The sequence below is a fragment of the Mastigoproctus giganteus genome, chromosome 5, assembly GCF_048544385.1.
Source record: "Mastigoproctus giganteus isolate SK-2022 chromosome 5, ASM4854438v1, whole genome shotgun sequence".
In the NCBI taxonomy this organism is placed as follows: Eukaryota; Metazoa; Arthropoda; class Arachnida; order Uropygi; family Thelyphonidae; genus Mastigoproctus; species Mastigoproctus giganteus.
Genome location: NC_143579.1, coordinates 151,538,432 through 151,551,047, shown reverse-complemented (window position 1 = coordinate 151,551,047; position 12,616 = coordinate 151,538,432). Strand labels below are relative to the sequence as shown.

General features: G+C 33.8%; 1 protein-coding gene across 4 annotated transcripts in view; it reads left to right on the top strand.

Moving 5' to 3' along the window:
* The window catches only part of LOC150085768 (tRNA (uracil-5-)-methyltransferase homolog A), a 488,197-nt gene that overhangs the window by 163,979 nt on the left and 311,602 nt on the right, over positions 1-12,616 (top strand). For all 4 annotated transcript variants that reach the window (XM_090374238.1, XM_090374237.1, XM_090374236.1 and 1 more), the window contains exon 6: positions 8,756-8,905. In XM_090374238.1, coding sequence (XP_090230364.1) covers positions 8,756-8,905 — 150 coding nt within the window. The remainder of the gene's footprint in view (positions 1-8,755; positions 8,906-12,616) is intronic.

Here is a 12,616-nt window from a genome sequence, read left to right as displayed (position 1 = left end):
TGTCCAAATAATATGCCAATTACAGCCCAATCCTTGCCTCCAAGCCTGACCACAGCATTCCAGATGCAGTCTTACCATTAATTTGTATAATGGAACTGTAACCTCCTTTTTGCCTAAATGCAAAGGTGTAGTAAATCATTGATCAAATACCAAGTGCCTTCCTGGTTACATTGCTTGCTGACCTTTTTGTCTGATAACATCAAAACACCCAGTTTGATTCCAGAATATAGAACTTTACATTTGGCATCATTCAAATATAACTGCCATTTTTTCCAGCCATCTATGAAACCTATCGAAATCACTCTGAAAAACGTTGATTTGTTTTATATTGTTAACCACCCTTCCGGCCTTTATATCATCTGTGAATTTCAATTTTGTAATGCTCGTTTATTCCTCTGTCCTTATTGCTCAAAATCAGAAACAACACTTGAGAGACACCACTTATCACCATGGCTCATTCTGAAGAATGACCATTTATAGTAGCTGTCTGCTTTCTGTCCTTCAGCCATCCCCTAATCCAATATTGTTGTCAGCGTAGAATGTATTGAGCATTACAGCTCTGGTTCATAGAATACATGTAATAGTGATAAGCTGTTCTGACTTTTCATGTATGATGTGATACCATTGTGATGGGATTGAGATGTTTAAAGTTTTGAATGGATTGAGTAAGCTAAATGTTGATGGCATCCTTACTCTTGCTTAGACAATATACATAAAGGGGCATAAAGGAAGATGGCTGCTGGATAGATGAATGGAAATTTGCTTTCATCCAGATGGTAGTTGATTGTCAGACAAACTTCCATTCAGTGTTGTTGGAATTGGTTATTTTGGATAAATTTTAGGAATTAGACAAATCATTCTTATATATAAAAAATAAGAGACTGTACCTCAGTGCTCTTTTGTAGAATCCTTCAGCATGCCGAACTCCTGAATTCAACCGAACATAATTATTTAATGACTTTTCTCCTCTAAAGATGCATGAATGGTTCGACATGTCCACGATCAATAGCTAAGGACCCCCGCCCGACTGCCAACACATCAAACCACTGCCCACGTAATCCTGGATGACAGAAGGCTTTATGTCTAATAATAAAAAAATCAGTTCTAGGGCAGGTGTCTCAGAATTAGCTTTTCATGCCATCAGTGAAAATTTCCCACACTTTTTTTTATTTAGCGAATCCAAAATACTTAATATACAGCACAACTACACTAAGTATCAATTGCTGAAACCCTGAAAATCAAAATGCATGAAAATTCGATTAATGTATGTTGCCCATATCTCATATGTGATTCTTGGTCATTTTTGCACATGCACAAGATACTGAATAATCTCTATGTTAAAATTTTCACTCATTTAACTCATGTTACTTCTCTCCTGTGACCAAGACACTGTCGAAAAGCCCCAGTCCGCTTTAGGAAGGAAGTTATTCAAATTTGCTTCAAAATTATTTTAACTAATTAATTTTTTTTAGCTATTACACTCTGCAATCCTTTTATTGATTTTTTTATTATTAGACATAATGGCTTCTGTCACCCAGGGTTATGTGGTGGTGGTGGTTTGATTTGTTGTCGGTCAGGTTAGGGGTCCTTAGCTATCATTCGCGGACGTGAACACGTCCGCAAATTGATAGCTAAGACAAAGATGCATGAACCATTTTTGCATCTTTGGAGGAGAGAGAGGGTGTTAAATAATTTTATGTTCAGTTGGATTCAGGAGTTTGGCTTGCTGAAGCATTCTGCAAAAAGAGCATTGAGGTACAGTCTCTTATTTTTTATATATATTAGCACACAATTGTAGAATTCATTGAGTGTCACAGCTCTGTTGATATTTACAAATCATTATTAGAGAGGATGGATGGTATGAAGCTTTTGTATAAGCTTACATCATTTGCTGCTGCTCATACTAAAAAAGGGTTGACACTAATGTTTTTTATCAGTAATTCAGCTGCTGCAGTATTATTTTGCAATAATTGTAGTCATATAGAATCTTACTGAAATTGTAAAAGTTAATTAAAACTAAAATATAAAAAATAAATTTATACTATGAAAAAAGGGAAAAAATCATTAATAATTTGTCAAAAAAGAAGAAATTACTGCATGGATATACTGTGAATCTGTGTTGGGGATGGCCTCATCGTTTTTGCTGAACATGTGCATTCCAGCAGTGTGTTCTACTGGAGGTATGCCAATAATGAACTTTTTTTTTTCTTTTTTACGAAACAAAACTTTGTCTGGTGTACTTTGTACAGTGCTAGACTTCTGCTTCTCCCTATAAATTTCCCTGTAACATTCATTTTCTTGATCCAAGTTTCTATAAACACAAAACTTTAGTTTCCACAGGATCCATCTTTTCAGTAACTGACTATACCTCATCAATTAAGGTGAAATCATATGAGTTTTTTGTTGTAATTTGACTTCAGATCTGCTTTTCAGTTTCTTTCAGCATTTTCAATTCAAGTAAGTTTTCATTTGATAGTTTCACTATGCGAGTGTAACAACTCCCTCTCATCTCCTTCCTCGACTCAAGGAAGGCCACAACTCTTGTGAAACTTTAATGATGTCTATTATTACTGGTGTTTGTTCATCAAAGCCTTGAAAAACATCTTTTCACAGTTTCTTTCAGCATTTTCAATTCAAGTAAGTTTTCATTTGATAGTTTCACTATGCGAGTGTAACAACTCCCTCTCATCTCCTTCCTCGACTCAAGGAAGGCCACAACTCTTGTGAAACTTTAATGATGTCTATTATTACTGGTGTTTGTTCATCAAAGCCTTGAAAAACATTCCTTCTGACCATATTTTATGCACCTTAAATTCGCTGAATGATTGATTTCACCCCACGATTCTCCCATATTGTTTTATTAATGGCATTAATTATGTAAAATTTCCAGAATTCTTAATCCATTGATCTTACCCAAACTTTCTGTTCTGTGAATCACCTGGGCTAATGTTTTCTTTAAATAGTTTGCCTTGAATGTGTAGATTGTGCCTTAATTCATTGGTTGGATCAATGTTGTATTTTATTGGAGGGATTCAATTCATATATCATCAGACTTCTCATTTGTATTGATTAGGTGGCCTGGGGCATTGTCAAGATGCTTTGTGTGCAGTATTATTTTTGCAATATTTCTCGACAGCAGTGTTTCTCAAACTGTGTTCTGTGAGATGTGAACAAGTGTTCCGCGAAAAATCACAATTAATAATTAAAAATAAAATAAATAAATTTTGCATATTTATAGTGGACACCACTTTTGTATAATTATAATTTTTAACATTATTTTTTTTTTTGGTTATTAATATACTGGCATAGACTAATAGTTAAATAGACTGCAGAACACTTTTTTGGCGTGCTTTTGCATAGAAAAGTATGCGTAGAGATGACATCTACAAAAAAGTAGCAATGTATTGATCTAATATGCTATTCTTATGCAATTTAGCCTGGAGTACTCGGGTTGAGGGAGAGGGGGGAAGCGAAACCGATATCATAACTAAACTCACTTCCCTGTTTACATTTTTTTTTTTGATAATTTTCAGTATTTCGGAATACTATTATTAAAATAAATGACCATGGGTTTGTGGTTGAAAAAAGGAACTTTAAAACGAGAAGCAAATTACTTCTAGTAGTGCAACTGTGGTCAATGAAAACGCACACAATATTATCACACTTCAAAGAGAGGATGAACAGTCGCAGCCTTTTGTTCCCAAAAAATCCAAAGTGAAACAACTGTAACCAACTATTAAAAAACCAAAACGAAAGTAATGACAATTATTTGAATTTCGGCTTTACATGTATTGGAAATAAAGATGCTCCTGATGCACAGTATGTCTTATGTAATAAAATATTGGGCTCCTGCTAAACTTGTTTCGTAAGTGTTCCGTAAATATATAAGCATTCTGTCAATATATTGTGAGATGAAAAGTGTTCCGTGACTAAAAAAGTTTGTGAAATGCTGCTCTACAGTAGGGCAGAAGTAAGAAGCAAACCATTCTTTTAAAATCTTCCTTGTTGTTACCCATCTGTCCTGATATCACAAAACAACAGAAAGAGTTTTTTTTTTTTTTATATATATATATATATATATATATATATATATATATATATATCCTTTAAGAGCCATTAGATTCTTTCTGTGATATACTATCTTGGGTTTTAACATTAAATCCCCTTCAGAATTTGCTTCTAAAAGAAGTTTAACCTAGCTTTTGCCACCTTAAACCTAGATGTGGATATTTCTTGCAGGAAATAAAGGTTCTTCTGACATTCTTTTCTAAAAAAGAGAAGTCTGTTCTGCATTGAAGAAACAGCATGGTAAACATCCTTCTGCAATAGCTTGCAAAATTTCACAATATGGTTCTGTTGCTGCCTCAATTTACTTCACTTAATATTGAACTTTTATTGGTTGCTGATTGACTCTTTAAATCCTTAAAGAGACTTGGCTTTCTCTTGAATTATTGTTGTGCTTAACAGGAAATGTTGTTGTGTTTGGTCTTCAATTCAGGGCTTCCATTTTTATCTTTCATCAAGCTATCCAAATGGTGCAAAGTTGCAGTTGCTGATTGAATTACATCTTTACCACACTTTATTTTGTATTTATTTTTTCTTATGGTATGCACAGTAGATTCAGCCAACCCCATTGAATTAGCAACAGCAATCATGGTTGATGTTGCTAATTCATCCTTTTCAATGAGCATAAGCACAGTATGTTTTACTTTTAAATTAATAGTTTCCTCTAGGTAGTCCAATGAGTTGAGGATGGTATCTTTTTGAAGATGTAATGGGAGGGAAATTCCTTTAAAATATGAACCACAAATAATTTTAAAAACTTCACAGAGCAGAAACAATAAGCAATTTTCATGTGTGACACACACTAAAAGACTGACGGAGTAAAATAAGGAAAGGCAATGCATGATTTTGACAGCTTTGATTACCAATAATTTTTCTACATTTTAATGTATTCAGCCACTTGCAGTGTGATGAAAAAGCTGTTTCTTGCATAGTTTTGACATTTCTTGCAATGTCAAAGCTGTTTCTTGCATAGTTTCGACATTTCTTGCAATGTCAAAGCTGTTTCTTGTATTCACATTATAGTAATTTATCAGGTTAGTCAAACAACCTGATAAATTTACATTTAAATTGATCAATTTGTTTAATTTAAATGTAAATCAGAATTTCATTAATACTTCTCCTTATAAATCTGTGTTGTAATCAGTTTAGGACATTATATTTCTTAAGATGATCTTTGCCATAGATCACACGACCTTCCCTGCCATTGAGGCTAAACTAACCATTCCATAGTTATTGATATGTTCCTTAGTCTTCCCCCCTCCATGTATTAGTGATACACTGAAGATTACACTGGATTGGTCCTGAATGTAAAAGCAACCTCATAATTAACCCTGTGGGTTTGGCAGTTTCTTTGCAGTCTCTTTTAGTAAAGGGGTAAATACCATCTGTACCTGTAACCTTTACCGACTTTCAAGCTCAGTAGTGTTTTTCTTAATATACTTTTTATTTCCTTAATTTCCTGAAATCCTTTATTTCACATTCTACCTTAAAATCTCATCCTTAATGTAAACCTTAGTTTTCCAAGAAACATTCTAAGGCTGTTCAAGATAAGAATGTGCATATTGTAGTTGGTTCACATACAAATCTCTAGGTTAATTTTCTGCCTACACTAAAGGTTGAAACAATTGGAAAGCAGTTATTAATCAATTCAAACTAGATTTTTGAACTGTTTAAGATTTGCAAACTTCCATCTTGTCTAAATGCTAGTTGAACACTCTGGTCTGTTGCTGAAGCTGTTGGCTGCAAGCGATGCAGTCAACAGCTTTAGCAGGTATAGCCCATTTATACTTCTGCCTGTGCTAAAAGTTCACGGTTCTGTTGCATTCTCAGCTAAAGATAATTCTGACTTTCTTGCATTCACTTTTCTTCTAACTCTTGTATTGACAATCTTTTAGAATTAGTAGAGGTACATGATGCAAGAAAGCAAGCTTATACAGCATCAGCCAAAAAAAAAAAAAAAAAAAATCCTTCCCATTTCACTGATCCATTCATTCCAAATGAATTTATTTAAGCTATCAACTTCCACAACAACAGATGGAAGTTTGTTCCAGCAATCAACTACCCGCTGACTAAAGGCAAACTTCCGCACATCTGTTGTACAACTGTCTTTCCTCAGTTTGAATCTATGCCCCCTCAAGTTTGTAATCTGAGCAAGAGGAAGAATCCCGTAAGCATTGAACCTGCTCAATTCATTCAAGACCTTATACACCTCAATCAGATCACCTCGCAGGTGCCTAGTTTCCAGAAGCTGCAATTTTTCAGAACTTAAGCCTTTCTTTATAAGAGTATCCCTTTGTTATCTTCACCAGTCTTGTTGCCTTTCTCTGTACTCGTTCTGGCTACTCTACATCCTTCCTAAAATGAGGCTTCCAGACCTGTATGCAGTACTCAAGTTGTGGCCTGACCATTGCCTTACACAAGGGGATAATCACCTCCTTATCCCTGCTCACAAAATTCCTGTATATCATTGACAAGACCCCATGACCTACTCTGGCAGCCTGCCTTGCTCAGAAAACTTCATATCTCACTGCACAATTACCCCAGTTCTCTTTTATTCTCCACTACCTTGTGAGTGTAAACATCTTGGTAAACTCCCTCCTAGCATTCCAGTACACTCCACCCAGCAGCTCCTTTGGTCTTCTGTAAAAAAGGATGTCAGAAGAATTTTGAACAGTCTTGGTGCCAAGAAAGCTCCAGGTCCTGATGGCATTTCTCCACTTGTTCTCAATACCTATGCTTCTCAGCTTGCTCCTCTTTGTTGCCTCTTTGCATTTTCTTATTCCTTGCTCTTGAATTTCTAACACATTGATCATATTTGGCATAAAGGTCTTGTAAACAAGCTGCCAGCTTTTGGATTGCCAACTGCATTTTGCAATTGAGTATCTAATTTTCTCTGACTGCTTTGCTGTGGTTGCCCAACCCTGAATTATCTTGCCCAATTCCTTAAATACTGCTCTCCACATGATTCTCCAGTGAGACAAATTATAATTTGCCTCACTGGAGAATTAGTTAATTTTAATCCTTCTAAAACTCATTCCTATCTTATATCTCACCAAAAGGAGTCATGTTCCTGTGTTTACCTTCAATTCTACTCATATCTCTTGCCAAGATCGTATCTATATTAGAAATAACCCTGACTTCTATTCTCGCTTGGCACAAGCACATTACAAATATTACTTCTTCTTCTGCATCTGAAAGACTGTTTACTCTTTCTTTCATGGCTTTACTTTTCTTCTAAGCAATTACTCACTCTGTACAAATTTACCCTACCATGAAATGTTTTTCGCATATATATATATGGAGTGGTGAAACCCAAAGCCTCTCTCAGGCTTATTGTCTCCATTCAAAAGAGGGCAGTCAGTGTAATTAATGACTCGACTCTTACAAAGTCTCTCCACTCTGTCTCGCAGGTGTTTTCTTTTTCTGCTCAATCAATACGCGGTACTAAGTACTGTAGGTTCTAATACCTTTTGTGTTTGGGGCTTTCTTATTAAAAAAAAAACCACTTGTTTAATATCAATAACACATATCTTACAGTGCTTGGATATATTACCATATACCCCAACTGGAAAGGGCCTATGTCCAATTACCAAAAATTTAATTTCAATTGATTCAGCTTTTATCTCTGTACTTTGAACCAGTTTTAATAAACTTAGAACAGTTTTAATATTTCTATTTTGCCTGGTGCATGAATCTGAGTACACTTATTTTTTTTATTATTTTTAGCATAAGTTTTGTATGCTTAATTAAGCATGATGAAAAATCTTGGGAACCAGGCGATCCTTCAGTTCTTTGGCTTCAGACCTTGGCTTCTCAGTGTTATCTTTGGGACGATGTCTTTTTATTGTTGCAATCCTAATAGAATCCCGTATAAAAATATTTTGCTTAACTTGACTCTTCAAGTTGCAAAATGCCTTCATGGCTTGTTCTCTTTGATCAGAAGTGATATTTTGATTACATTTCCAAGCACACCGACATGGTTTATCTTGAAATTCTTTTGCAAGCATTAAACGTCCATTCCTATACTGGATACTTCTGTAGGAAGTATCCAGTATAGGAATGGATCAGCTTTCTACTGATTCTGTGGCATTGGATTGTTCATGTACTAAGAGTGTTGAACACATTTTATTATTTTAAAGAAGTTTTTATGCATTTTAAATTATTTAAATCGGACCTGGAGAGTAGAGGATAGAAGTCATCCTATGAAGAAGTACTGAGGTAACTCTTGTAATTTTCAAACATTGATAAAACATAGGATATATTGAGCCATAGTTGCTGTTAGATTCATAGTAATCTTGATTCCTATTATTAACTACTATGTCAATCTTTGACTCACATGTAAACTTAGACAATAAGCTTGATATTCCTTCTTCAATATTATTATTAAATACTATAAACAGTAAGGGGCCAACACTGAACCTTGGGGGGGGGGACTCCACTAATAACATTTAGTCCAAAAAGAGCTTTGCCCATTGATAACCACCCTCTGTATTATTCTTCCACCAAACCATCCCTTGCTCCAATTTATTGGTTTAATTCATGTGAAATAGTATCAAAAGCTATAAATAATAAGTATGTTCAGAACTTTCAGAAGGGGCCCATTGCTATATTTCATTTTATCTTATTTGAAATTCTCCTGATTGTAATGCCATTTAAGATGTGTGTAATTCACATTCTTTTATTCTTATAGATTAAAAAATGCAGTTACTCCATTGTGGAAAATACCATATGAAGAACAATTAAAACAGAAAGAGGAAGAAATGTGTCAGTTCTTAATAAAATTTGGACGACAATTGGAAAAAACTAATAGATTCCTTCTCCATAAGCTACAACAAGAGAGGTATATAGGCAAACAGATTATAATTTCCACTTTATTCTATTTTTTATACAAGTACAGGTAGTTCCCGACTTTACGAGTTAATTTGTTTCTAGCGAGCGCTCATAAAGCAAACTCATTAAGCAGGAATTTATTTCCCATACACATATGGTTACATTCTCGATAATGAAATTAGTTGGCTAATTAGTTTGTTTAAACAATGATTGATTTATCCAAAGAAATGAAAATGTAGCCTGTAAAATCAGGCAAATTATAATAATAAAGAAATTATTTATGACTTACAAATGTTAAAGAATGTTTATTATTCATCATTATTGACTAAATGCACACTCGTTGATCACTCATTATTGGCTCGGCACTGGTTGGTTTGTTGCACAAGGATTCGTTTTCTTCAGAAATGCTTCAAGAGGTATTTGTTTTCAAGATAATTTCATGATAGAATGCATGAGCATTTTTTAACGACATGCACAAATTGTAACTAACTAACATGATACGCTCAAGTGAGATTGCAACTAACACAATTTGCATGGGGTAACAACTTTTATGAAGCTTAAAAAAAAAAAAAAAAAAAAAAAAAAAAAAGGAATGAAGAGAAGATTCTGAAATTTATTTATATTTTTTATATGATTGAAGATTTCAGTAAAGAGGAAACACATTTCACCATAATAACGTAAAAAAACCACACAATTCCAGCTATTGGTATTTTCGCAAATGCAATAACAGCAAGTTTATTGTCTGCTTATAATTGCTTGCAGTAACAGAAAAGCCCAATAAACCAGAAAGTGCAAATTGTATTTATTGTTTTATGGTCGTGACCTCCAGAAATGTACTTTAGAAAAATATCACAAAGGCATTCAAAATTGATTTTTGGAACATATGATAACAATGAAATTGTAGTGCATTTTAATGATCTGAATTGGTAACTAATACAATTTGCATTATAAAATGACTTTTTAAGAGAGATAAATAGCTTAATTATATAGCGAAATTTTCAACTTCCAAGGTCTTGGAACGAATTATGAAAAAAAAAACAATGTGTTATTGGGTTCACGTTATGATATTTTCACGATACGATTTGGGTTTGTTGATACTTGAAAAAAAAAAAAAAAAAACTCGTAAACCCGGGAACTCACAAATCGGGAACTGCCTATATAACTGTTTTATTTCCACTTTTACTTGTGATTACATGCTAACTTTATCAATTTTTTTTACAAAGAGGAATAGAAAAGAAATTAATTTAGCATAATTTTCTTATACACCTGTCAGGAAAACAGCAATGAATTATCTGTAATATAATAATGTATAATATTAATAATAGAATATGTTATTATAAACATGCAATATTATAATATGATATTGCATGTTCTCCTGATATAATATATCAGGAGAACATGCAATAGTTTTGAGTTCTTGGGCTGGCATTTGCGAGTTTGGTGTAATTAAATGCACATGACTTTTTTTTTTTTTTTTAGTTAGTCTTGCACTTTAGTGTTAAAATTTTGTAAGCAAGATGAAGTACTCTGCTGGCACTTTTGTTGCAGTACATGTGAGTTTAAAATGAAATATGGTTCCTATTCCAGAGGGATTTCCCAGTGATGAAATTTGAACAGTCTGGTTCTGTGATAGACACTATGAAGTGAATTGTTGGCAGAAAATAAGTCTGCAGGGATGTCCAAACAATACAGGTTTGGAGGTTTTGGCCATCATATTCTCTGTGTCTGTATACTTGTGGAAATTCTTCCATCTGTAGTTGTGGAAGTGGTTCCTTGAATAAATTCAAGGAACAACTAGACAAATTCTTGGAGGATATGAATGTTTTTTTTTTTTTTTTGCTGATGCTTTATAAGCTTGCTTTCTTGCATCATTTGCCAATACTAATACTAAAGGGAAGAGTAAATGCAGCAAATGTCTCTGAAGAAACATTTGCTGCATTTATGTTAAGTTTGATTTTTTTAATGTCTTGTATGCACTGAGATCATATATTGTATGTTTTTGCTGGTACAAGACACTACCATGTCTTAATTATTTAGTGGTAACAAACTTATAAATGACATTACACTACTCAAAAAAAATTAAAGCGTTGTGTTTTCTTGATGCCTATGTATATAATATATATATTCTACCTCAGCTTTACCAAAATTTATGAACACCCTTCTATTCAGGAAACAATATGGGTTTATTAACAAAATTAATACATGATTATGCCATCTTTGGTCTTGATTGTACATACATGTAAATCTTTTCCACACTTTATGCTGAAAATCTTCCAGTATAGTGCTCTGTTCTTCCTTCAAATTATAAGTAAATTCCAGCAGTGTAGAGGACAAGTGGCCTAGGGGTCTTGGGTAGCTGAATAAATATGGCATTCTAATTCAACCCTTGTACATAATTTTGTTGAGTTAAGGACTCTGTAATGTACTCTAAGGCATCATCATGATGCTCTTTTCTTCAAAATATGAGTTTCATCATAGTTCACAAGTTATCCTTTGTGACACAGTTTATTGTCATGTTTGAAAGTATGGGGACTACCATAATCACAGTGTTGAGAAGCATGTCAATAGCCATGCTTCTTTTCATGTACTACCAGTACATGAAAAGTCTCAGATTTTATAGTTCCATGCACAGAGACCAGTGGATCAAGGCCATACTATATGGAACATCCCCACAGAATAATACATCTACCTGTAATTCATTCTGAATTGTTAGATAGTATGAATCAGAGCTGTAATACTCAATACGTTCTACATTGATAATAATATTTGTAAAATAATAAGAGGAGTTTACCTCAATATAGTACGTAGAACACTTCCGTATGATACCCTCCAGAAATTAAAACGGAAAAAACAAAAAAATCGACAACTTACTGGTACATTAGAGTAAAATATAAATAATTAAATAATTTAAAAACCAATTTAACACAATTCAAATCAATTTAAAACAATTAAAAATCAAATTAACGCAATTAAAAGAATCTAAAGAAAATATTCAAAACGATTTTCCTTCCTGAAGCTGACAACGCTTTTCGACCGTATGTCGTGATCACAGGAATGAAAATTACCGAATTGGGTTAAACCTGAAACTTAAATAGTGATTATTTGTCTTCGCGCATGCGCGTAAAGGTCCACGCATCGGAGATCAAATATGGCCGCTGAACATTAACAGAATTCTCGTGTAATTTAATTTCTACGGTTTCTGCAATTAATAGTCGCGTATAATTACATTGAACATTAAGTATTTTGGCCTCATTAAATAAAAAAGTATATTTTTCGCTAATGGCATGAAAGGCTAATTCTGACGCTGCCGAATGAGAAGCACGAATGAGGCTTCATGTTGATTTACATGAATATTAAGAGAAAATCGCGTCGAACCTTGGTAAGACGAGTCGCAATCAAAGACATCGTTCAATAATATTCATTCTAGACTCAAATTTACATTGGAAAGGGAGGATACGGATACAAAGTCATTAAACTTTCTAAATTTCATGCTTACCCGGCACTCGAATAAAATACAATTTAACATCTATCGAAAACCTACAAACACCGGTATGCTTCTACATTATAATAGTTATCACCCGTTCACCTACAAAAGATTGATTATCTTTAATCAATTTCTAAATGCCTATAAATATTCAACGACGGAATCTGTTTTGGACTCAGAAATACAAATATTAACTAGCAGGTTCTTAAACAGGGGTTATTCCATTGCCACAATAAA